The sequence below is a fragment of the Calliphora vicina genome, chromosome 4 (assembly GCF_958450345.1).
Source record: "Calliphora vicina chromosome 4, idCalVici1.1, whole genome shotgun sequence".
NCBI lineage: Eukaryota > Metazoa > Arthropoda > Insecta > Diptera > Calliphoridae > Calliphora > Calliphora vicina.
This window is the reverse complement of record NC_088783.1, coordinates 87,251,023-87,278,833: the sequence shown is the minus strand read 5'-3', so window position 1 is coordinate 87,278,833 and position 27,811 is coordinate 87,251,023. Positions and strand designations below refer to the sequence as shown.

At 31.6% G+C, this 27,811-nt stretch overlaps 1 protein-coding gene across 1 annotated transcript; it reads right to left on the bottom strand.

Moving 5' to 3' along the window:
• Positions 1 to 460: 460 nt before the first annotated feature.
• On the bottom strand, positions 461 to 10,807 carry LOC135958540 (chondroadherin). Its single transcript, XM_065509441.1, has 2 exons — positions 10,685 to 10,807; positions 461 to 1,621 (listed from the first exon to the last, which is right to left on the bottom strand). The coding sequence occupies exons 1-2, from the start codon at positions 10,805 to 10,807 to the stop codon at positions 461 to 463; spliced, it is 1,284 nt and encodes a 427-aa protein (XP_065365513.1).
• Between the last annotated feature and the right edge of the window lie 17,004 nt (positions 10,808 to 27,811).

The window sequence follows — 27,811 nt, the reverse complement described above, 5'->3', positions numbered from 1 at the left end:
TGTTCCTAAGATTTTGCTTAAATTATTTAAGTATTTAGATGACGAGGAATTGAAGCAATTTTTGACAGATAAAGAGACAGATAGTTTGTTAGATAGATAAATGTAAATACATTGTTTGTTTATGTACATTTGCATATTTATTCTTAAAAATACTTATTGGATAAGTTATACATAAATACATGTAATATTTTGAGTTAATCTTATGATAAATCTTTATACTATTTATAGTATTTAAGTAGATAAATGTTTATGTTTGTGTATAGTTTTAATTTCTTAACAATTTAAATACCTAAGCAAAACGAAATGTGTAAAAGAATTGTTGGATTTATTTATTTATTTAACACTTTTGTATTCTATGTATTATAAATAATTTACTTTTTAAAAAATTCAGACTAAACGTTTGTGTGTTTTGATGTGGTTGGTTGGTATTCGTTCAACACGTTGGTGTCGACTATTGAATTCATCTGTATTTTTTATACGACAGAATACTGGGCCCAGTGACCACTAGGAGTAGGAAGTGTTTGAGAATATGCTTGAATACAACTGTAGATGGCATTAAATCAATCGTTGTTATCGATATTAGTAAAATCATGTACATGCTAAGAGCCATGGATGATGATGCTGAGGAACCTAGATTACCTTTGGTGAGTTGGTCCTGACATCGACCAATAGAGTCAATGTCAAGATCAATCATTGCCCGTCCATTCACCTCCAACGGCGAAATGCAATAGTTCTTTTGCAGGAATTCGCTGAGATTGTGAGCGCCCTCTATGAGGGGGCCGTCTAGCAGAGTGTGAATATGGCATCCGCAAGGAAAGTGATTGTTGATAAGTTGTAGATGTTCGACGCCATCGATAATAATGGCATTGGGATCGGGAGTTTCCAATATATGATTTCCATGCAGTTTGAGGTGTTTTATATTGGCTGTGTAGGTGAAATTTAGTTCTTCAATGGCGTCTATTTTATTATTGAGTATTTGAAAAGTTTCGACTTGAGAAAGGCCGGTGAAAGCATCGGTGCATACTACACCCAAGTCGGATTCCTGTAGTGTGAGGAGCAGTATATTGGATAGTCCTCTGAAGGTGAAAGGCTGTATTTCCTTGAGATCCATGTAGGCCAGCTTAAGTAAACCCACCGTGTCCATGCCAAAAAAGGCATCCGGCTCAATTGTACGTATACCAGATGGCAATATCAAATGACCTACATTTGTGAGGCTGGAAAATGCTGAGGTGTCGATTTTGATCAAAGGATTATTGGACAAGAGTATCAGCTTAACATTGGAAGTGCCGGCAAATGCATTCGTTTCTATGCGAGTTATTTGGTTGTGACTCAACAGTATAGTCGACAGATTCTGAAGACCGGCAAATGCAAACGAGGTGACTGACTGCAAGGGTGTATATTGTATTGAGAGCTCTTTGAGCCTGGGTAGGCCACGAAACGCAAACTGTTTAACTTTTGTTATGTTATTGCCGTCCAAAGAAAGTTTTTTAAGAGCTCGTAAACCGGCAAATGAATCTGGTTTTATGACTGGAAAATTGTTTTTGGTCAATGCAAGATTCTCCACAGTCGAAGGTAATTGACGTAATGGAATTTGCTCTAGTCCGCCAGTATTACAAAGCACCTAAAATGAATTGAGAAAAGAGAAATGTATAAGAAAAAAACACACGACAAAGTGAAATAAGACACAATTCTGTTTTTACAATTACAGGAAAAATAATAAGAAAACAAAGCAAAATAAAATAAACAGGAGGGGTATTGGATTTCATCTAAATTATTCTAATGATTTTAACACACAATGAAGGTCGTACGTTACACAAGTCCATGGCACTGCTGGCCATCATGTTCTTTCTCCTACTTCTACTTGTTCTTACTGTTTTTGTTATTGTGTTTTTATAACCGCGGGTAAATTGAATCTACGTGGTTATTGCTGGAAATTAAATTAAATCGAAAATATTTTTTCTACATTGTTTTTTTTTTTTTTTAGTTTTCAGCCACTGTTCGCAATGATTTCTTCGTGCACTCTCCGGTAGACAATTGTACCTTTTTGTTTGGTGGATTGCGCCTTTGGTTGTTTGTTTGTGTGTGTGTGTACGTGCATGGCCTCTGGTGCTTGTACATCCAGTTTCCATTCGACTGGAGGATATATTTCGTTAATGCTTTTACTTACTGCTCTTAGTCTTTGGCATCATCAGCATCACATATTACTGTTCTTGTGTTTTGGTTTTTTTTATTTATTTATTTTTTGTATTATTTTGTTGTCTTTGACCACTCTTCGCATTCCTCTCTATTCACCAATTTATTAGTTGGTGGATACTAGTCTGCACTTTTTTTTTCCTACAACTAACGGTTTTATTGTTAAGAGATTTGAAATCAACGGCACCATTAAACATGCCAAAACATGACTGAGATTTTCATTTTGCTTCAAATATTACATTTCCATTTAAAAATGCAAATGTTATAACCCCAAAATAATGATGAAGGAAAACACTCCCACACAGACACACAATTAAAACAACAAGTTGTATTTGTATCTGAGTCTTAGTATCTGTATTATAATCGTAAGAATATATGTATTTATGTGTAATAGGGTGGCCTTTATGTTGCACTTTTTGGATTTTCGATGCTGCCAAGATTGTTCCAAACCTAAACAAATGCTCAAATTTTGAGCAAAATCGGTTAAATTTTAGATCCATAGATGACAGTTGTCAAAAACCTAATTCAAGAGAATGTAATGCCATATATTTTGTTATTGTATCCACCTATATCTGTGAAATGATGGAAAGATAATAATTCCGTTCTATGTATTTATTCTATGTTTATTTGAAGTAGCAAGCGAATTAATCCATTATCACATTAAAACGTGATAGCAAAAAGTATATTTTTAAAAAGATGAAAAAATCTCTAAAAACTACTAAATGGGGATTGAAGATGCAAAGTTGATTGGTTGTAAATACTTACTATAATACATACTATGGTAAATACTTACTATAACGTGGGAACCGATTAGTCATAAATTTCTTAAAATTATTTCATAAAAAGTACTTTCTTATATTTAATTTTTTATTATTTCTTTGGATTGCTAATTTATGATTATATGTATGTGGGCATTTCCTGGGGTAACGAACGTACGTTCGTACGCTTTTGATGTCCAAAGAATATAGAAAACATAACTTTTCCTAGCAATTGGCTTAAGTACCGGTCGCAAAGTACAATTTTTCCATATATTTTTTATTATTATCACCATGCATTTTCCCATAAGTCTCTTAAAATTTCCTTTTTTTTTAACGCTTTATTGATTTATTGAATCTGTCTGTTTTGACCAGTGTTGCCAGTTTAGCCTTTTTGAGGCTAAATTTTGCCTTTTTATTTACTCTTTAGCCTCGAAATTTTGGTTTTAGCTTCGTGGCTTTTTTCTAGCCTTTTCTTAATTTCAAAATAGCAGAATATATTAAACTACAAATGTACAAATATAGAACCAACAATGTCCATTTTCTGACATGGTTAATCTAGTATTTAACTTTTTAGTACTTCCTTTAAGTAAAGCAGATGAATTTTATGAACATATTTTCTAATTTTTTATTTACAAATAAATATAAACCAAAATTCTTAATTTATAATATTTTAGCTTTTTTTCTAAAGCGGTTTAGCTTTTTCTGGCCTTTTTTTGAAGCCAATATAGCTTCTTTTTTCGCCAGCTCCTGGTAACACTGGTTTTGACCTTACAATAAGTATTTAAATCTTATAACTAAAATTAAAACTATTTGCTCTTCAGCAGGAGAGCCATAATGGTAAACTGTCACTCATCTTAGCGGGGTGGTAGATCTGCTCTACGGAGCCTGGATCGGGTTTGGGTCTGCACAAGTTGTCTTGCAAGCGTATTGGGATGGTTTCGCAGCTTCACAATATATTTCTCACGGACTTTCTTGTACTCTTCCTTTACCAATGTCACTTCTAGTTCTCTGTGGATGTTTTCATTTCTTATGTACCATGGTGCTCCCGTCATGGTCCTAAGAATTTTAGATTGCGCCCTCTGTATAAGATCAATACTGGTGTTGCTAGCCATTCCCCATAATTGAATTCCATATGTCCAAATTGGTTTTAAAACGGTCTTATACAGGATGACTTTATATTCAAGGCTTAATTTTGATTGGTCACTGATTAACCAATGAAAGCTAGAGGCTTTTAACTTCATGTGAAGTCTCTTGGTTTCTATGTGTCGGCGCCAATTAAGCCGTCTATCTAGATGAATACCAAGGTAGGTGACATAATCAGACTGCGGTATATTAACGTTGTTGAGTGTGACAGGTGGGCAATTTCCTCTCCTTAGAGCGAACGTAACATGTTTACTTCTCAGCTCATTTACCTTTATTCGCCAGTTTTTCAACCATGACTCCACACGTACGAGGTAATTCTGTAGTTGACTAGATGCCATGAGTGGGTTTTCGTCTGAGCTAATAATGGCGGTATCATCAGCAAATGTTGAAATTGTTAGTTTGTCGCACGTAGGGAGGTCGGAGGTGTAAATCAAATATAGCGTAGGTCCTAGTACACTTCCCTGTAGAACGCCAGCTCCAATCTTGTATTCTCTCGTCATATAATCATTGTACTTAACTCTGAAAAGTATATTCGATAAATAAGACTCCAGCAATTTATGAGTACATAGTGGTAGTAAACATTTGATTTTATATACTAGACCCTTATGCCATACCTTGTCAAAAGCCTGAGCAACGTCTAAAAAGACGGCAGAACAATATTTCTTTAATTCAAAAGATTTTCTTATCTCTCCAGTTAAACGATTGACCTGTTCAATGGTGCCATGATGCTCACGGAAACCAAATTGGTGTACTGGGATAATGTTTCCATCATTCAAAAAAGGTATTATCTTTTCCTGGAATATTTTCTCGAATAGCTAATAGGTCTATAAGAAGATGGCAGGGTTAAATCTTTACCCGGTTTAGGTATCATTATTATTTGAGAAATTTTCCAATTTTTTGGATAAATTCCTAGTTTCAAGATCGCATTAAACAATATAGATAGCACAATTATTGCCACATTTGGTAGGTTCTTAATCATTGATGGCGTTATTAAATCATATCCCGGTGATTTTTTCAAGTCTAATTTATTTTTAATTACTCTATTAACATCCTCAGGACTAATATCAAATTGGGCTGCATTAGCCATTGTTGAAGCTGGCAGTTCTTCTAGTTCAAACTCATTTGCCGTGGAGTTGGGTTGAAATACTTCACTTAAATGTTCAGCAAATACTGAGGCTTTTTCTATAGCACTTCGTGTCCAGGTTCCGTCAGCTTCTCTTAAAGCGCTTTGTGCCTCTACCGGTGGCTTAATGTTCCTCGTTGCCTTCCAAAGAGAGAAATTTGTGTATTTTGTACTCGTCAAACTTTTAATATAATTTTCGTTTATGCGCTCCTCTTCTAAATGAAGGGCTCTTTTCAGTTTTCGTACTGCTGCGGACAGCCTCTGCTTTGCAGCAGGTGATCTATTATGTTGCCATTCTCTTCTGAGTCTTCTGTTTTCGAGAAGAAGTCTTTCAATATCCGAACTTGAAATAGGCGTATTAGTTTTTGGAGGGATCTGGCACCTAGAGTGTTCCAGAGCCGAAACAATCAATGACGTGAAGTCATTGACGGTCCTATCTATGTCTTCCTCACACTGTAAATTTGGATTTGTGTGGATATGACTGCTGATATATTTCCTATATTTTAGCCAATTTGTCTTAAAATACAAAGAGTCCTTAGGAAATCTTGGGATGTTGGGTCTCTCACAATAATTAATAGTTACAGGAGAGTGGTCAGAAGATAGATCATAGGATATTTCTGTGGATATTGCATTCCGAATAATATTTCTGCATATGGCGAAGTCTATTAGATCAGGAATTTTTCTAGGATCAGTTGGCCTATAAGTTGGGTGTCCAGGAGACACAAAATCTAAGCAATTTTTGCGATCAACTAGAGCTTTATACAGCTGTGTACCTCTGGGATTTACCAATCGCGAACCCCAATATATATGTTTGGCATTGTAGTCTCCACATGCCAGAAACCGATCTCCTAGTGTTATAAAGAATTCTTCAAATTTCTCCTTGGTCATCGAAAAACGTGGTGGGCAATATATAGAGCTCAGAGTTAAGTCTCCAGGCGAATAGATGTTGCTTGCATATAATCCTTTGAAAACGCATCTAGGGCATAGCCAACTATATAATAACCTACACTAACTAACATTTTTCTTTTAAAAATTCATTAATTTATATTCGTGAGTGATTTTTGAAGTGGAAGCTATGACCAATTATTTACCGTTTATATCTATATGAAAGTTATTTTTGTTGAATTTTATGTGTAAACTAGGGTTGCCAAATGTCCCGATTTTCACGGGATTGTCCCGCTTTTAGCCATTAAATCCCGCGTCCCGCTCGGGGTTCGTAATTTTCGCTTTTTTGGATTTTCCAAATCTAATAACTAGTTTTATATCTAGTTTTAAATAACATAATTATGTGGAAAATGTATAAAAAAAAATCAAACAATAAAGTGGAACTGATATGTATGTATTTCCCGTGAGCAAAAGAGAAAAGAGTTCGTATACTTAACCAGTTATTTCTTAATGATCAATCGACTGAGAATAATTAAAAATCATTATGTCCATCTTCTGGCTGGTTGTCCGTGACTGAAATACACAAGAATTGGAGGCGTTACTCAATGAATATAGTTGTCAAATCAACAAGAGCTGGTGAAATCATTGGGAGCTATTCAGTCAGCAATTTCAAAACGTTTGCAGGAAGCAGGATTCATCCAAAAGCAGGGAAATACGAATTGAAGCTGAAACACGTTGAAAGACAATTTTTTATGTCTGAAATGCTACAGTACCTGTTAAAAACCACTTAAAATGGTTGGGAAGTTTTGCTTCATCCGCTTTATAGTTGCCCCGTCCGACTTCTATTTGTTTCGATTGAAGCAGAACGATCTCTCTGCAATACGCTTCAATTTGGAGCGCAAATAAATAAATTAAACATTTATGACCGATAAAGTCCAATTTCGGGAGGACAGTTGTATGGGGGCTAGGTGAAATAATGGACCGATTTCAGCCAGTTTCAATAGATTTGTCCTTGGGCCGAAAAAATAATATGTACTAAATTATATCGAAATATCTTTAATAATACACGATGATTATCAACATTTTATTTTTCGATCCTGGTTGACTAATTGTAGGAAATGCCCTTATACCTACATATATCTGGTGTCAAATGTGTCCAATAAAACAAATGAGACCTTAAGAGCCCAAACTCAGGGAGGTAGCTGGTTGAAATTTTCCGCAAATACTCTATATTGATAAGGTATGACGGTATTACAAATGGGTAATATCGCACCTTGATTTCACATAGCCACCATACAAATACTACAGTTTGATCAGTCATAAATATTTATACCCTACACCACCATAGTGGGGAGGGTATTATGCGTTTGTGCAGATGTTTGTAACGCCCAAAAATATTAGTCTAACACCCACCTTAAAGTATACCGATCGACATCGATTACACGATGTCCGTCCGTCTGGTTGGCTGGCTGGCTGTCCATGTAAACCTTGTGCGCAGAGTGCAGGTCGAAATTTTGAAGATATTTCGATCAAATTTGGTGAAACTGGCTAAAATCGGTCCATTATTTCACCTAGCCCCAATACAAATGTCCTTCCGAAATTGGACTTTATCGATCATAAATGTTTAATTTATAAATGTATCTCCAAAAATTGCGCTCCAAATAGGTTTTATATATACAAAATTCATGTCACCAAATTTTGTTACGATCGGTATATACAGTGAATCCAAAAAGTTTTGGCACACCATGATGTTCAAGATAAATCTGTGAATAACTCTGTTTCTTTTCAATTTAATAAAATAATTATGATGAAGTTTCATGAGTTGGTCGCTTTATTGATCATTCAACACAAACATATTTTATATTTTATTATTTGCAACAAAATACGCTAAAAAAAAAACTAAAAAATATCATAAATCCATGTAAAAAAAGTTTAGGCACAAAGGAGATAAGTTTGGATTTTTGTACATTTAATATTTGGTTGGGCCTCCATTGGCCTGGATTATTGCTTCTAAGCGGCGAGGCATACTTCTTACTAGGCTAGATGTCTCACCCGGTGTAATGTTTTCCCATTCTATACGAAGAGCAGTTTTAAGAGATTCTTTGGATGTGATATGATGTTTGCGTATTTTTTTCTCCAATAAGTACCAAACGTGCTCTATAGGATTAGTGTCTGGCGATTGGGGTGGGGTTTTTAGTTGTTTGCAATGGTAGATAAGCCACTCCTGCACAAGATATGAAGAATGTTTAGGGTCATTATCTTGTTGGAACAAGAACTTTCCTTCTAGCCCTAGTTTTGCAACACTTGGAGCTAAGTTTTGTTTCAAACTATTTAAATATGAATGCTTGTCCATTTTTTCGTCTATAAAAACGAGACTCCCCACCCCAGATGCCGCCATACACCCCCACACCATAACATTTCCGCCCCCATGTTTTACTGTTTTTACAACATTATTCTCCTGAAGCTCTTTATTTGCTTTTCGCCAAATTTTTTGTGCGCCATCCGATCCAAATATATTAAACTTTGATTCATCGCTAAATATCACACTATTCCAGAATTCTTCCGACTTTTGGATATGGAGTTTTGCGAATTCTAGCCTCTTTTTTTTGTTTTTGTCAGAAAGAAATGGCTTACGACGAGGAACTCTACCGTGATAACCAGCTTTGTACAACGTATTTCGAACTGTTTGTGGACTGAAGTTTTCCTTAAAACTTTGTTTCATCTGTTCGCACAATTTCACAGCCGAAATCTTTGGGTTTTTAGCCACTTCTGCCACAATAAGCCGTTCCTGACGTGATGTAAATTTTTTTGGGCGACCACATCTGCTTTCGCGCTCTAAATGTTTAGTTTTTTGATAGTGCTTTATAATATTTCTTACGCTGGTATAAGGCCTCTGTACAATGGCACCAATTTGGCGATAGGATTTTCCTTCCGCGTGAAGATGAATAATAATTTTACGCACGTCTAAGGAAATTTCAGAACGGTTGCTCATTTTGCTGTTTTCGGCAGAATTTAATATCGATAAATAAATGTTGACATTTGAAACTTGGCTAATATGCAATTCACATTTTTAGAAATCCAAAACAAGGTGGAAAAATTAGCGTTAAATTAGTAAAATAAAACGTATGTGCTTAAACTTTTTGTATGTGGGTTAACGTTGTTCTTTTAGTTTTTAATGCATTGTATCTTAGAAATAATAAAATTTTAAAGTGTTGTTGTACTGAATGGTCAGTAAAATAATCCAGATATTATTCGACATCAAAATTATTTCTTAAAATGAAGAAGAAAAAAAGTTATTGGCAGATCATTCTTGAAAATTATAGTGTGCCTAAACTTTTTGGATTCACTGTATAGACCCGCTTCCGAAAATCACTTTAACGTGCATAAATTTGTAATTGAAAACACATTTTTGTTATTTTTTGTGTTTCAATTACGAAAATTATCTATTCAATACTTTTTGTATTTGAAATTCAACCAATAACGAAAATTGTATATTCAATTGTCAAAATAATCAAATTCAAAACTCAAAATTCAATAGAAAATATCAAGAAATTTTGTTTTTGAGCAAATGAATACTTGATTTAATTATGAAATAATTGAAACAAGTTCAATATGGGATAAATGTTTGAATTGAAATATAATTTTTTCTGTGTATTTAGCGTTAACAAAAACATTTTTTAAAATGTCAAATTAAGGATTTGAGATGCATGAATTTTATAGGTATCAAGTGGTGGAAGTTAGATAATGGGTAAACGCTGTGACAAATTTTTCATCTTTTAACATCAATTGGTAAATGAAATATGAAAACTATTTTTAATTGGAATTGTTTTCAAATAAAGGCCACCCTAATGTACTTATAACGAAAATGTTGTTGGTTTCTTCTAAGAAAATTTAATAGAATTTAAGCTGTTTTACATATTGTTGGTAGTGTTAGAGCTTCTGCTGCTGTAGTTGTTTACCCCAATACAATACGACTGCAAATGTTATTGAATACTTGTACAATGGTACACACAACAACACTCAGATTCGTACATTTTGTTTTATTTTTTATTTTATATTTTTAAGTTTTTTTTGTTTGTTTGTTTGCTGTGCTGTGTAAGTGTAGAGAGTTGTTTTCATTAAATGAAAACTTTTCTTATATTTCATTGTCTGTTTCCGTCACTTGACTTCTAAGCCAGTTACTTTCTCTTCTTGTAGAACAAATATTTGCTTATGCTGTTGTTTTGTTATGTTTTGTTGCCGTTGCTGTGTTTTGTGCCATTTTACAAAAACTTTTGCCAGACTGCAGTTGCAAAATAAAAATAAAAATATAATATAATAAAAATAAAATAAAAAATAAATAAATAAAAAACACTACTAAACAAGAGCTGAAAAATATTTAGAATAAACCAAAAACGAAAAATGTTCTATTTGAACTTGCTATTGTCATGGTGCATACACTCTCGCACTCACTCATCGTTCCCAAACATTCATAGATACTACATACATATGTATGTACATATGTATGGATGTACATGCTGACAAAGATATAATAAATATGTATGTAAATATATTTGTTGTAGATGGATACGAATGTACTTACTTGTGTCTGTGATAAACAGATGCATTCAGTTGGGCATGATTTCGATGATGTTTCAGTTAGTTGCGAATTCCATAAGCATCCAACAGTTGTAATTGCTATGATGAGTAGCCAAGTATTGTACATTTCACGTTGCTTAACACAGAAAAGTTTTCAATTGCAATACAATGAATGGATGAATACACTGAAAGAAAGAAAATTAAAAAGAAATTTGTAACTTGCAATACATCATTTGTCTTCTTCTTCTTCTTTGAAATGTTAAAAGTTTAAGGATTCAACATTTTTGTTTTGTTAACGTTGAGTTAGTTGTAGACTCTGCTTGCACTTGGCTATACATTTTTGCACATATCAAAGGAGAGCATTTTAATTTAGCTTAGTTCATTAAACTACAACAATGACTACTTATCATACAAGTGTTTTTTAAATGAGCATTTCCCATAACGCTAAACATCAATTAAACTGACTGATGTTAGATAAATATAACATACGGCTGCTTGCAGCATTTATCATGATTATCAAAATTTTTATCAGTAGAAACTTCTACTTATGTTGATAACACGCTGATATTAAAATGGTGACTGTGTATCAGCTTTAAAAGCTCTGGATGATCATCATAGAAATCGATAATACTAGGATTTGCTACAAGATGGCGTGGTGCATATAAATAGTAACAGCGAGTTGTTGAGGAGTCAGCTGGAATTAATATTAAACTGTATTACCAGTGTGTTTTTAACGTTTGTAATCTAAATGCTTGTATTAAAAGAGACCGACTATATAAAATTGTTGTCGTGTAAATTTGAATAAATAAAGACTTGTTACAATTTTCAAACCACTATTACACTTTTATTTGCAATTTAATAGAACCCACTTTATTTAAAGGAAATAAACCACTGTTTCTAAAAGGTAAAAACGTAACAATGTAATATAAACTATTAGGCAGATTTTTTAAATAACAAATTTGTTTGATATTTGGAACCAAGTTTGTGCGGTAGTCAGAAGTAGTGATTTTGCCAAAAAAGTTTGAAGACCAAGAATTGGAGGCACTCAACAAAAGCATGCACAATCATTGGGAGCAATTTAATCAGCAATATCAATACGTTTGGGAGTAGCAGCATTCATCCAAAAGCAGAGATATTGGGTACCGTTTGAATTGAGGATTATGTGAAAGACGATTTTGGATGTCCGAAATTATGCTTGCGATGAAAAATGGATCTATTACGAAGCGTAAGAGATCGTATGTGAAGCCAGGCCTGTATTCGGTGGGAGCTAAAGGGTCCTATCTACTTTGTAGAGTTGTGTTTATTAGCTCAGTGAAATCAAATTTTTATCGTGATAAATGTCAAAATGGTTGTCAAGATAAAAAATTATCAGGTATAGTCCGCATTTATAAGTATTATTACTTTGTTATGACAAAATTGTTAGTGCATTTGCTCAGACAACTTTGTCTGGACACCAAATGTCATTAATTGTTATGATACATATTTGTCAAGTATAGACAGGGGATCACCGGCCAGTACCGACTGCGACTGATCGAAGCGAGCATTCGGCCACTACCCGCAATATTCTATCATAACAACGCCAGGCCAATACCTGTTAAAAACTATTTAGAAAACAGTGTTTGGGATGTTTTGCCTCACCCGTCTTATACTCCAGACCTTACCCCATCCAGCTACTATTTGTTTCGATTGATTCAGAACGTTCTTTCTGGTATACTCTTTACTTCAAAATAGAGTATCCGAAATTGGCTTGATTCGTTCATGACCTCAAAAGATGAACAGTTTTTTTTAGCGCAGAATCCATATGTTACCAGAAAGATGGAAAAGTTAATAGCTAACAATGGTCAATACTTTGAATAAATTCATGTTGCATTTATGTTTCAAAATAAAAGCTAAAAATTTAAAATAAATCCCTCATTTTTACATCATAAACCCAATAAATCGAGTTTTTATCTTTAAATACAAGCAATAACGTTAACCCAGAAAAAGTCGAAGTTTTTGTACCCTACACCACCATAATGGGGAGGGTATATTGGGTTAGGGCTGATGTTTGTAACGTGCAAATAATATTAATGGAGAAGAACTGTGTTTTCATTTCGTGATCATGTGTCCTTTTTTAAGGACTTCAAAGTTTCAAAGAATTACATTTTTAAAAAAATATTTAAAGATACTCCAGCTATTCCAGCAATGACAAATTGTATGTAAAAAGAACAAGAAGAGTTGTAAAATATTTTGTATTATCTTTATTTTATCCTGTAAGGATCAAAAGATGTCAAAAATGTCCTTTAAAATGTTTATCCTTTAATATCCTTTAAGATTGCCAATAAATTCCTTTTAAAAAAATAGTGCGTTACAGACCCAAATATTCTATACTAAATGTCAAAATTTCATCATTTATGTTTTTTGGCTGTAATTAAAAAAAAAATTAAAAACTTTGATTCTTCATGCGGATTATTTTTATTTGGTCTTTTAGTTTTTTTTAAATCAAGTCGTGTAAATGGCCGCCGCCACAGTTGATTGTCATTTGAGCCCTTTTTATGGCATTTTCCATCACTTTGGCCAAAACTTCCGGCGATAGGTCCTCACATTCTTGACGGCTATTGTCTTTAAGAGCTGCAAGAGTCTGAGGCTTGCTGACATAAACCCGCGACTTCAAAAAGCCCCACAAAAAGAAGTCTGGAGCGGTCAAATCAGGCGATTTTGATGGCCAGTGCAAATCGCCAAAACGGGAGATTAGGCGCCCGGGAAATGCATCCTTCAGCATATCGGTTGTGGCACGTGCAGTGTGTGCCGTTGCACCGTCCTGTTGGAACCACATGTTTTCCAATACCAATTCATCAAGTTGCGGCGAAAAGAACTCGTTGATCATTGCTCTGTAGCGCTCACCATTCACAGTAACCGTTTGGCCCGCGACGTCTTCGAAGAAAAAAGGTCCGATGACTCCTCCAGCGAAAACAGCATGCCATATAGTGACTTTGAGCGGGTGTAATGGCTCTTCGTGGGTTACACGCGGATTTTCAGTGCCCCAGAAGCGTAAATTTTGCTTATTTACGTACCCGCTAAGATGAAAATGGGCCTCATTTCCATCTTAGCGGGTACTCATCACTCATGATTATTTTTGATTAAAAATCATCTTCCTCTTGGTGGTGATTAAGGATGGCTTGAGCATATGTTAGACGCAATTGGCGGTCAGTATCTAACAGCTGATGCACCGTCTGGGCTTTGTACGGAAACATCTTCAAATCTTGTACCAAAATTCGCTATAAAGACCGTCGACTGATACCCATTTGCGTGGCACATCGTCTGGTCGATGTCGATGGCCATATTCTCTGCAGAACGGCTACTCCGGGGTCTGCCACGCCTGGCAGCATCTCGTGTTGTGCCAGTCTCTTCGAGGCGAGCGGCTAAACGTCGCAGTGTTTCACCAGTAGGCGTTGGAGTGCCAGGAAATCTGCGACGAAATTCACGTTGTGCCAAAGTCACCGACCGATTATTGGTCAAATAAATAGTCAGCAATATTCCGAGTTCTGGAGCAGTGTAGCGTAACATTGTTTATTAACGTGTATTTCGCATGTGTTTACTAAACAAATGTCAACAGAACTGACATTAGGGGCCAATCGCAAAATTTCTAGCATTTTCTGATAGGAGGATTAATTTTGCGCAACCTTATATATATAAAGGTCAAATTAAAATATAAGAAAAAAAATTATTAGTATACAAAAAAGTTTTATTAAGAAAAGTGCATGTTTATAAACTACACCACCATGGTGGGGGAGGTATAATGGGTTAGGTCCCAACATACACCTTAAAGTATACCAACCTGCTCAGGATCACTTTCTGAGTCGACTAGGCGATGTCCGTCCGTCCGTCCGTCTGTCTGTCCGTCCGTCCATCCATATAAACTTTGTAATCAGACTACAGGTCGCAGGTTTAAAGATAATTCGACAAAATTTGGCACAAACCTTTCTATTTCCCCAAGGACAAAGGCTATTGAATTTGGTTAGAATCAGCCCATTATTTATCCTAGCCCCCATACAATTGGTCTATTTGAAAATAGTTAAGCTCTCATAAATATCTTAATTATAAACATATTCAAACCAAATTCAGCACAATTAAGTTTAATGTAAGCTGAACTCTCACGACCAAATATATAAATCTCTGAAATATGTTAGTATCCAAACAAAATTCAACACAAATATGTTTCATATATTCGCAATTTACCAAATTTTGTGACGATTGGTCCATAATTAGTCATAGCTCCCATATAAGGCCCACTACCGAAAATGTGTAGTGGGCCTCAAATAAGATTCAACACAAATAAGTTTCATATCAAAAGAAAACTCTTTATAATCATATACCCGGTCTAGGGTATCATAAGTTCGGGCTTGCCCGACTGTACCATTTTACTTGCTTATTAAAAAGTGTTCTTCGTTGCTTTTCACAACGGATTTTGTTATATTTTTTTCGAATGAAATATTAAAATAAAATATAAAAAATCAAATAATTAAAATTTAAAATAGTTTTTAACACTCAAGTAGTTAAGATAGAAGGATGAAATTTTGGCATGTGGTATTCAATGTTTGGATCTTTAACTCACTATTTTTAAAAAAACAATTATTGGAAATCTAAAAGGATATTCAAGGATAAATTTTTAAAGGAAATTTTTGACATCTTTTGATCCTTACAGGATAAAATAAAAATAATACGAAATATTTTACAACTCTTCTTGATCATTTGACACCAAATTTGACATAGTAGAAGGATCAGAAGTATTTTAATACATTATTTTAATTTAAAAGGAAACAGGATCACGAAACTGAAAACGCAGTTTTTCTCCATTTAATTTATTGTTTCAGACGTACATGTATATCATCCGGTTCGTGTCTAATATTGAGTGTCGACGGTGTAATTGATCAATATTGCGGTTCATGCGAATTTTATCTTAGTTTTCGACTTTTTTTAAATCCATTTATTTAAATGTATTTTTCTTAATTTTTATACAATTTTGCATCGAATTATTTTCATTGCATTTAAATGAGCAAATATGGTTAAGAAAATATAAAAAAAATTCAATGTACAATATAATTTTTACCTTCCCTGGAACAATCATAGACCCACACTAACATCACTTTTAGGATTTGCTAGACAAAATTGTTTTATAAGTTATCAAATTATATGAATTTGATATGATTTCATGGAGATGATTTCATTTCATTGTAGAATATTGATTTATTGAATCTTTTATTTTAACTTGGCCATACATCTAAAAATTTTAAAAAGCAGTAGGTATAAAAGAGAAATAATATTTTACGCGTGTAGATGTCGCCATAAAGTGCACACAGTTATATGCTTAAAAATATGAAACTGACATATAAACGGACACCGGAAATGATGTGAGAAGTTTTAAACAAAAAGTCATAAATGATTCAAATTACAAAATAAGACAAAAAATGTGATTGAATGAGCATAAATAAGTGAACATTAAGCAACATAAAATACATACAGTGTCAACACAAGTGCACATATAACTATTGGTATATATTTTTCCGAAGTTCCTACAATATACATACAAAGGGTACTTAATACATTGTATTATAATAAATATTATACGTGTATTTCCATACAATATTCCGAATATCATACTGAATGAAAACCTACACAAAATGTTGATAATTCTATATGTTAATCTATATTGTAAATTTGACATTTCCCAGATATCACAATTAAAGTACAGCTTTATCATGTATACAATTAAAACTTGTTTCCAACAAATATTTTATTGTATTCCGATTTGACATTAAAATAGTTAATACATAATTGGCAGACACTGTTGGCGTTGGTAATGTACCACTTATAAATGTTTGTGGCTACAACTTTTTTAGCAGCAAAAACAAGTTTAAAGGAAACCGGCATTACCATATTCCGTACAGGATTCAAAAAAGTTAAATTAATTGTAACAATGATAAAAACAACACACCACACAGTAGTTGGAAAGACAAAAATAATATAAAGGGTTTGTGAAATAAGAAATTTTGGGTACTTAAATTCTAAATTGTTGAATTAAAATCACACATGACCTAATTACATGTACAAGTGTGCCTTACATCACTGAAATAAATATCCCTTCACATTTACTATAAATTTAGAAATTATATTAAACTAATCAATACCAATCGCAATAATAACACTGCTATATACACTGGTGCATATTCCTATAAACGCACACTACTTTTTTTAAAAAAGATTGTAAAAATTAAACATGAACATTTTTAGGGGGCTACAAATTTGTTTATTAAATTAGTTAAGACTTCAATTAAAATATTGTTTACAAAAAAATTCATTTGTACTTTATTTATTTTTTTTTACTTAATTTTCGAGATTTTTAAGGGTATTTTCCTATAAACGCACTTTAATTTATGGGCCACTGTAGCATTATTAATAATGTGTGGATGATCCTTTGTTATGGATTGCCTCAAAAATACGGTCTGGCATTGATTCCACTTGATTCCAGACTTGTTTAATTCTTAGTTTCAGCTCTGTCACAGTCATTATGCATTCATTCTGGGCATTATTTGCATAAACTTTACGGGCCATGTATCCCCACAAGTTCTCCATTGGGTTTAAGTCCGGACTAAAAGCCGGCCAGTCCAACAGAGGAATGCTATGTTCATTAAACCAAGATTTTCATCCATAAATTAGAGAAGAGCATCTTCCAACAGTTCGTTATAAATCGCACTATTTATTTTTGTCGGAACAAAATATATTTTTGACTTGCCGACTGCAGAAAACGCTGACCAAACCATAACACTGCCACCACCGAAATTACGTTTTGACATCCGAACATCGTTTGATCTCAAATCGTGCCAATAGCATGAGTATGAGTCAGGACCGTCTAAATTAAATTTTTTTTTGTCAGAGAAAATTACTTTTTTCCACTCATCTGTCCATTTCATATATTTTCTTGCGAATTTTAGACGATTTTCTTTATGGTGCTTTTTTAGCATTGGTTTACATTTCAGCTTTTTCCATTTTATGTTTTCATCGTTTCGTAAAATGTGTGCAACGTTTTTGGAATTCACTGGAAGATTCTTTATTTGTGTGGAATTCAATTTGTTGCGGGTTTCTACTTGTTTTATTAGATTAAGTTGTCTTCTTGTTAGTTTTGTATTTGCCTTTGTAGGTTTGCGAACTCCATAATTTTGACCTTTCTTCAAGAAATTTCGCACCACACTTTCCGAACGATCGATTTTACGTCCAATTTCTCTATTGGAACATCCTTGGTCGTGAAAAAATTTAATTTGAATCTTTTCTTGATCGGACAAAAAAGTTCCCTTGGGCATCTTTAAAAGTGATGAAATTTATTGATTCAAATAGAAAAAGCTGCAGTAAATTGAGATGTTACTATTAGAAACGTACCTTTGGTTGAAAAAATACTAAAATTGATAATATTTTATTTTTGGTAACTTTTTTAAAAAACAAATTTCACGTCTGTGTTTATACGAATCTTCCACTTAAAATAGCACCAAGAACATTTGATCGCATAATTAAGGCAAATAACAAGAATAAGAAAAAAAACTTGTTTACTTTCAAAAAGTACCGTTAACTTGTCTCTCGTTAAAAAAGTTAAATTTTGCTTTTGTGTGAGAACAACAAGGATATAACAAAAATACAGAAACAAATTAAGTGCGTTTATAGGAATATGCACAAGTGTAGTTGTTAAGCGGGGCATCCGGCGGATTATACTAATTCGAGTACGCTGAATCCAGTGGTGCTAACCGTGTTTTTAGGTTAGCTCTGGTTTTCGAGATATACCTTTTTTTTGAAAAAGGAGGAGGTTGCACAACATATATTCGCGTAACTCAAAAACGGGTTAGCTTACAATAAAATCATTATTAAGGAATATTGAAAACTTTTTTTTAATCTGTGCAGTCGCTTTAGAAATATAAATTTTTTTGGCTACAAAAAATAATAAAAAATAGCAAAATTTCGAAACTTTTGTTTTTAAAATGGCATAAAAAATGTAGCTACGCGAGTTGAAAACAATGTTACAAACAAGCCCTAAATGATTAAAATCTGTCCACAACTTTTGATTTTATTCTCAAAAGATAAAAGAAATATCGCCTAATATTTTAACAAAATACATAGATGCAAAATGCAATATTCTATAAATGTTCAGTTTGTTGTTGATTTTGAATCCATAAATTTGACTACATATTATATATATATCTATATGTATCAATGTATAGGAAATTGTGTCTTCTTTTCAAAAAGTTTTATAATTTTTAAGAATTAAACAATTTATAGACGACTTTTTGCAAAAAATATCTTAAAAAATGTTATTAGGGGGTATTTGTTTTATCTTTTGTTTAACAAAGTTCTGGACAGATATTAATTATTTATAGCTGTTTTGTTTGTAAATTTTTTTTGACAAAAAAATTTATATTTCTACTTAAAGGTAATTTTATTCAATAGGCTAAACCGTTTTTAAGTTACGTGAATATATATTTTGCTTCGAAATAACGGTATATCTCGAAAACAAGAGGTAACAAAAAATCGATTAGCACCACGAATTAAACTAATTCGAGTTTAATCTTATTTTAATTAATCCGTCGGGTGCCCCGCTTGACAGAAAAAGAAACTGTTAAATTCGAGCACAGTGTAATCAATTATGACTACACAAAACTGTGAACCTAGTGATGCACATCAGTGATGGGATTTTAACATTTATATTTAGTGACTGCAATTTTATTTTGCAAAAATAACCCGAGGATTTTCTTAACTTCCAATATGGCAATGATAAAGATTAATGAACAAATTATATTGTTTAAACTCTATCTGACTACATTCAATAGTACATCTGAAAGAACTACAATTGTAAAATTTTCCCGATATTTTCCAAACTATTTTATTTTAATTTACGAAGTGCCAAAGTAGTACCGATCGTGTCTTAGCTTCATTCAATATATAATAGCGACAATAATGGCACAATTGTGCCACAAATTCCATCATTGATACTAGAGCTTCAAATTAAATAATTCAATTTGAGTTTAATTCACTAAGAATTCGGAATTAAAAAATGTCAACAATTCATTTCATAAATCCATTCTCAAAATCTAATCTTTATCTTTATTCAAAAGGTTTTTAATAAAAATCGAATAAAAATCAAACCGAATAAAAATTAAATTAAAATATATTTTCATCATTCAATTTGTTTTATTTCATATTTAATCATTTACAAAATGTATTGAAAACTATTGACTTAAGCCTATATGTAATAGATTTCAATTGCAGAAAATTCTTATCATTCAACATATGGAGTACTAACTGCTAGGAGGATATATTTAATTTAAAAATTGAATTAAGAATTAATTCTTTCCAACCTTTCATTAATACACATAAAAATGTAAATACGTATTATATAACTACTTTTCTAACTATAAACTAAGTACTTAATCGCTATAACTTTAATAGGGAAATATATACTTAAAACAAAACAATTATAATTCAATTTTCATTTGATTCGCTTATTTGTAATTTTTCAACTAATATTACTATTACCCCCATTAACACGAAGTCTGGTTGGGTGCTAACTGATAGTTATATTGTCGTTTAAAATTATTTTTGTATGAAAACTGTCAGTAAACTATTATATACACAGAAAAAAGAAATTCATAATTGGAATGAATTTTTTCCCAAACTTATTTCATTCAAAATAAGAACATGTTCATAAATATTATAAAATTTTACATGACGGAAATTTTTGCTTTTCTTACTTAATTTTTTTAATAAATTGCATTATAATTGTATTATATAATGAATTAGTGCAAGAATATTTGCATAATAGCCATATATTGGCCAATATTTTAAGATAAAAAGGAGAATATCTGAAACTTAAAAATTATGATTAAACATAATAAAACATTCATAAATATAAAAGCATTTCATCCTCTTAAATCAATTTAATCATTTTCGCGCTTTTTATATCATTTTGTAGCTGAAAATCATAAAAAAACTAAAAATTTTCCATGAAAAATTTCAAACATTTTTGAACAACATAAAAATAAAAATGAAATTGAAATAATATTTTTCAAGCCTTCTAGATTTTATTTCAAAACATAAAATATTAAAAAAATCATACTATTTAGAAATTATTTATAAATGTAATGAATTGAAATCAATGAATTCGAATCATAATATTTATGTTGAAACTTTTTTCTGTGTATAACATATAACCAGACTTCGGGTTAATGGGGTTAATTCATAAAAACTATTTTTAATTTTCTCATTTTTTCAGCCTTAAAATAATACTTAATTTGGCTACTTGCTATAGCCAACCAACTATTTTAATTGATCACAATTTCAAACTATGTATTACAACTAAATGTTAGGGAGTTAGTTGTGTATTTATTTATATTTTCTAATGATTTTCTCATTTTTAGAATACATACTAAATATACAATGACTTACAAACACAATGAATGTCAATATTTAAATTTACTAAACCAACAAACTTTCATTACATACAAGATCTCTAACTACATACGTCTCATTCCAGTGAAATTTCCGTACTTACTATTGTACAATGTTACAAAAAGCAGAACTTTTAAAATCCCTCATTCAGATATTATTGAAAGTTCTAATCAAGTAAAGACAAAAGTTTTACAATTGCATCGGAAAGTAAATTGAAAAATTACTTGAACACATCTCTTCTGTACATACAAACATACTCATATCCATCGATATATTCATACATACTACAAGCATTCCCTGCCAGCAATTGAAAGTTATATTTTCGATATGTTTACTAAAATGTGTCTACTTTATGTGCAAAAATGTTATTCAGCATATGAAAAATGTTCACAAAAACAAATTACATAACTATCGACGTTTTAATACCAAAACTTGTCATCGATCGACGGTTTACATTTTAAAAGAAAGAAGAAATACACGAAAATGCTCAGACAATTTATGGATTTTTAAGTCATCGGTTGTCTTACTTAATAAACCTACATATGTGTTGAACCAAACATAATTTATAAAGTTTTATTAATTATTAAGTGATAAATTTAAATTACATACATTTATAATTAGCAATATCTCAAAATCGACTTTTTGCGAAAAATAACTTTTTTATTGTTGAAAATTAATCTCTGTGGTATCAGAAGCAATGTTTGTTCTACGACTTTTTTATTTCTGAATTTTTTGAAAAGATACAGTTATTTTAATGTTACCCCCGATAATCGCCTTTTTGACCCTTAAAACCAAAAACTTAGGCTTGACAATGTTCCGCAAATTTTTTCAGGAGTGTTAGGTCTATTCTGAATGTACCAACTTCGATAAAAATCCAATTAAGATGTTATTTCTTAAATTTATAAGAAAATTTATAAGAATTGGTGAAACAGAAGAGGTATCTGTGATGAAATTCTGACAAAAAATGAGAAATTTAGGCGTAAAAGTAATAAATATTACACCGAATCTGTTTTTTTATAATTAAGTTTATTAATATCAAACGAGTTTATTCAACGTTATTCAATTTTATATATAGCAAAATTTGTCACAAATAGTTTAGATAGCTATTTTTCATCAATCATTCGAAATAAATTAAAAATAAAAAATATTTTACTTTTTTTGCAAAATCAAAAACTTTTTTACTTTTTTTCTATTTGCAAAAAAAAATCAAACATTTTTTATTTTAATTTTTTTTTCCAAAGATTGAAGAAATAGCTATCTAAAGTATTTGGAACAAATTTTGCTAAGAACAATAGGTAATAAGTTACATGGATGAGTAAACACACCTGTTTGGCCAAAATGTAAAATTTTTACCCCCTTCAACTCAGGGAGTTCTTGACCGATCCTGTTGAATAATTTTGTATAAACTACTATCCAATTGGAATAACCTGGCTGAAATAACCTAACCCGAAAATCATCTAGCGAACTTTAATTTTCTGATATTAAGGGGGTACATTCGGTTGGTAGGAACAGATATCTGGTGGATGAATACTAGAACGGGATACTTAACACCAAAGGCCCTTAGAGCTTTATAATGATTTTTCAATTGATATGATCTATTCACATTGCTATCATACATCCAGCTCGGTTCACCTTGTGAAAAATCGAAAAATACCACAAATAGGTTCGCTTGTTTTTAAAATGGCACAAAATGGGTGGAGAGTTTTGCTCGAAGCTTTGCACACTAGGCAAGAACTTCAATATTTAAAATTCCTCCGAGTCTGTTCACAACTTTTATACACAAAAGAAAAAACAAATATTCCCTAATACCATTTCAATATTTTTTCCCAATTCTTAAAAAATTTATATATTTTTGAAAAGAAGATAGAATATCCTACACATTGATATGTATATAATATATACTTTCCACTAGTCAAATTTATGGACTCAAAATCAACAACAAACAGAAAATTTATAGAATCTTGCCGTTTTGTAATATATTTTTGTGTACTGCATTGCCAAGATGAAGCTAATTACTGCGAGTTATGTACATATTTTGTTAAAATATTATATATTTGTTTAATCTTTTGTAAATAAAATCAAAAGTTGTGGACAGATTTTAATCATTTAGGGCTTGTTTTTCCAATTTTTCATAAAGTTTAAAAAAAAAATCAAAATTTTGCTACACAAATATTTTTCTTTGCCAAAAAAATATTATATTTCTAAAGCGACTGCGCAGATGAAAACTGTTTTAGTATTTTTTAAAGGTAATTTAATTTCGTTTTTTTAAGCTTATTTGATAAACTGAAATGTTTTTGAGTAACGGTAATATATATTGTGCAACCTCCGAAAACAAGAGCTAATATAAAACACGGTGAGCACCACTGGATTCAAATAGCACAGTGTTATAGAAATTAAAAAAAAGTTAAATACGAATTCCAATTAACCCGAATTTTTCCAGAACTTTTTTGTAAAGAAATTTGATTTGTGTGACAGAAATAGAATTATGTTAAATTTAGCGTTAAAAAACTTTTTTACAGCCTGATATAGCAACATACTATTCAATAAAAACAAACATGAATATTTTAAAATGAATTTTAAATGTTTAAAAACATTTTAAAAAACAATATGTAAATTTTAATTGTTGATAGAGAAGACAGTTTCTCGATGCCGAAAGATGATAGTCGATAACATTTGATGATATTTCTACAACAAATTCGCTAAAAATCTTTTTGTTGAGACAATTTATTTTCCTTTGACGACAAATAATGATATTTTTGTTAAAAATTGGGATAATATGCATATAAATATGTTTTATCATATAATAAAATATGCAAAAATATGCCCTAACAAATCGATGCCATTTTACAGCAAAATGTGTGATTCGGATAGACAATTATGGTGTTTTCTTTTCTTACACAAAATGTTGCCTATATATTGTGTACCATTTATTAAATGTTACCCATACCCTCATAATGTGTTGCATTTTTAACGATCACAATAGAACAAAATCATTACCATTTATGCAATTTTCTTTTATGTAGCTACTAAATATTAATATTAATTAATTAATATTAATATTGCTTACAAAAAAGTGCTGCATTTCTAACCCTTTGATAAAATTGAGGGTGAAACATGTAGCATATATTCAGGGTTTTAGGGTAACATTATTAGAAAAGAACACGACCAAACTACATTTTTTCAGAAAATAACACAAAGAAGGGTAAAAGGCAGAATAAATGCAGCATTTATGCCAGAAAAGAAAACACCATTAGTCTACATTGTATTTGCACCCTAATAATAATACATTAAAAATTAAATCGAAATATTCTCATCTTGTATGTATCATATCGATAAGAAAGCGATATCATATTCGATGAAAAAAATTGTTGGCAGGGTTGTTACTAATTGAACCTACACAACAGTATTAATATTTGTATCTTTTTATAGAATCTAAAAGAATTTATTCCACACATGGTAGTCAACATAAATTTATTTTACATTTGGATCTCATAAAGTAATTAATTGAGCAGGCCACTCATTAGATCAACATCTTGACAAAAAAATCTTTCTTTAGTTAGAATAAAATTTTTTACTTAAAGAAAATGAAAGTAGACTTTGGTTTTTTAAAACAAATTAAAGTGATAAAGATTTTTGCTAGTATCGATTTTATGAAAACTATTGCTAACATTAAGTGATCGCTACCATGATTTCAGTTTATATAAAACATTAGCTGAATTTAATAGTCGACCTATGAAAAGATTTAAGGTCAGAATCACTTCTGAGTCGATTAAACGATATCATAACTTTTTAATGGTTAGTGATAGAAAGGAAATATTGCTAAGCTTTTTATGAGATTTGCGCCCCTTGTTGTTAGTGGAACTATTTTTAAGGATTCAAAAAACATGAATTTTTTATACAGAATCCATTGGTGAAATCAGATTTGCAATATATTCAACCGTTTTAGCTCTACGAAAAAATGTGTTCAAAATCCGCGTCTTGCGTTGAACCAACACAAGGAGTAAAAATTTTCAAAAAAAAGGACGCCATTATTTTTATATACCCGAAAAACAAATGAAGTGACCTGGTCACAAACAAACTCTAATATACATACATACATACATTTTAAAGAAATTATTACTTCGATGATTAGTTATTCTCATGGATTAATACATTCTTAAAGGAACTGCATGGATGTTTAGAAAAAAGTCACAAAAACCAAAACAAATCGAAGCATGCTTTTTTCCTTTTCAAATTCAGTATGCAAAAGTGAACCCAATTGAAGCACAGCCATTCAGACATATAAGTAAATGAATATATGTGTGTGTACTATTAGAAACGAATGTACATATGATCCAAGCGGGAAAATGATGCAGTAAAGAGAGGCCTTCCAAAAAGGCCTTATTTTGCAGAGCGCTGATAGAATACATACTTAAGAAACAATATTAGAAGGCCTTCCGTCGAAGGCCTGTAAGGAGACCTATCGCGTAATGCCTCATTGAAAGTTTACATAAGAATTTCTATTAAAAGTCCTGAAACTATTTCATGCGAACTTCACAACAAGAAATGTTATAAAAGAAAAATTTTTTTTAGAATATTTGGTTCCTTCTACTTTTGTTACAAGATACATATAACAGGAATAATTGCAAAACGAATCACGTTTAAATTTTAAAAAAGGTTTATTACCCATTGCTTTCAAATGCAATTTTGAATGTGCATGACTATTTTTAGAAGAATAAGAAAATCCTCTCTTGAACAGCTATTTTAGAAGGCCTACAAAGTGAAGACCTAGCATTTATTGCCGCTGCGATTGTATATGAATAAAAGGAATACGAATTAATACATATGTACCATGTATTTAATATAAAAAAGGACAGGCAATTATCCGAGTTTTACTTTAATCGAATAGAAATTCATAATTTGATTTATCTGCATTACTTAGAACTAGTCTTATCATGATTATTATAATTATTTTCTAGAAATTTGCCAGAGTAAATTCAGTTTTTACTGCTAACGGCTTCTGTGAGACCTAACTATCAATGAATTATTTAAGTCATTACTTGTAACTAGTTTTAGTAATGACATATTTATAAGCATTGTGGTACGTACTTGCCTGCAATTACATTACCATGTAAAACTAATGAATGAAGTGCCAGAATTTACCATCTTTACAAAAGCTCTTTTATCCTTATAACGACCATGAAATTTTTAAAAATTCTGGTATCCAGAAAAATAAGTTTAATATGTATTTATGTAAATAAATTATACGACCTAATTTGATGACGATCGGTACATAATTGGTCATAGCTCCCATATAAGGCCCACTTCCGAAAATTATTTAGATTTTAAGATAAATAGATTTTTTTTAATCAGTGTACTGTCTTATTTGTTTAATTTATAAAAGGCTTGAGAAATTCAAATATGTTTATGAATATGGAGGTTAAAAGTATTAATCCAAAATGTTTTGAAAAAGTAGTGAATTTTAAAATTCAGTAATAAACATCTTTGTTCATTGTCATGAATTAAATTTTTATTTGTAAAGTGTATTTCATTAAGCGCTTCCTACCTTTAAATTTAAATAAAGCAAAGTGTGTGTAAGATATCATAGAAATAGTTTATTCGTTTGAAAGTCCTATCGTTGTCATTATATGTATATCGAATATAAAATCGTGCAAATGTCCGTACCGTTGATACCACATATCATTGGTGTCTATATAATGTAATTCAGGTCGAAAGAAATTAGTAATCATCGCACTGTAGCGCTCGCGGGTGATGGCTTGGTCAATGTCTTTTTTTAAAAAAGTATGGACCAATGGTGCTGGCAGCTCCAAAATCCACACCTAACGGTGACTTTTTTGGGATGCATTGGACCCTATTGGATTGCATGTGGATTTTAATCGTGCCAAATTCGACAATTTTGTTTATTGACTTCATCCAGAAATGGTCCAAAGAGCTGAAGATAATGGTGATTTTGTAAAACAAACTGAATAAGTGCAGCAAATTCGACATATGACCTTCAACAATATCGCAACTATCAACTGGCAAAGTTCGGATGTCCCTATTTGAACACCCTTTATTCTATATCGTTCTTATATGTACATTAGGTATATAACTAATTTTGGCGAAATTTTTGGCATACCACCACGTGATGGCCAATGTTGCATTAGTAATGAAAATCAATTTTTTAGGTCATTTGGAATCAAAAACATCACGCACCAACACCAATTTCTAAAATAAACCAAAAATTTTTTTTTTGCAAATGTGAGGGATACTTCCCTTATTTAAAAATTATATTTTGAAGTATGTCCGCAGTTATTATTAAAATAAAATATACTGTTTTTCAAAATAATTGAAAAAATTTAATGAAAACTTTATTGCGTTTAGTGCGTGAACTTTTTTAACAACCGCGAAAAAATAATACCGTGGTTTTTCATATTTTTAAATGCTCTATTCGACTATGCTATGCCAATTTGCATATTTGCAAAAATTGTCAAAAGTTATATCCCTAATGTACATATAAAATCAAATTTTTACAACCGTTTTCAATTAATCGACAAATTTACTACAATAATTTATAAACTCAAAATAACACACTGCTACAAAATAACACTTTTTGTCAGAACCTGAAAAGCGACCTAATAGGGATTGTAGGCCTAGGTGAGGACATACCAAAACCGTTTTCAAT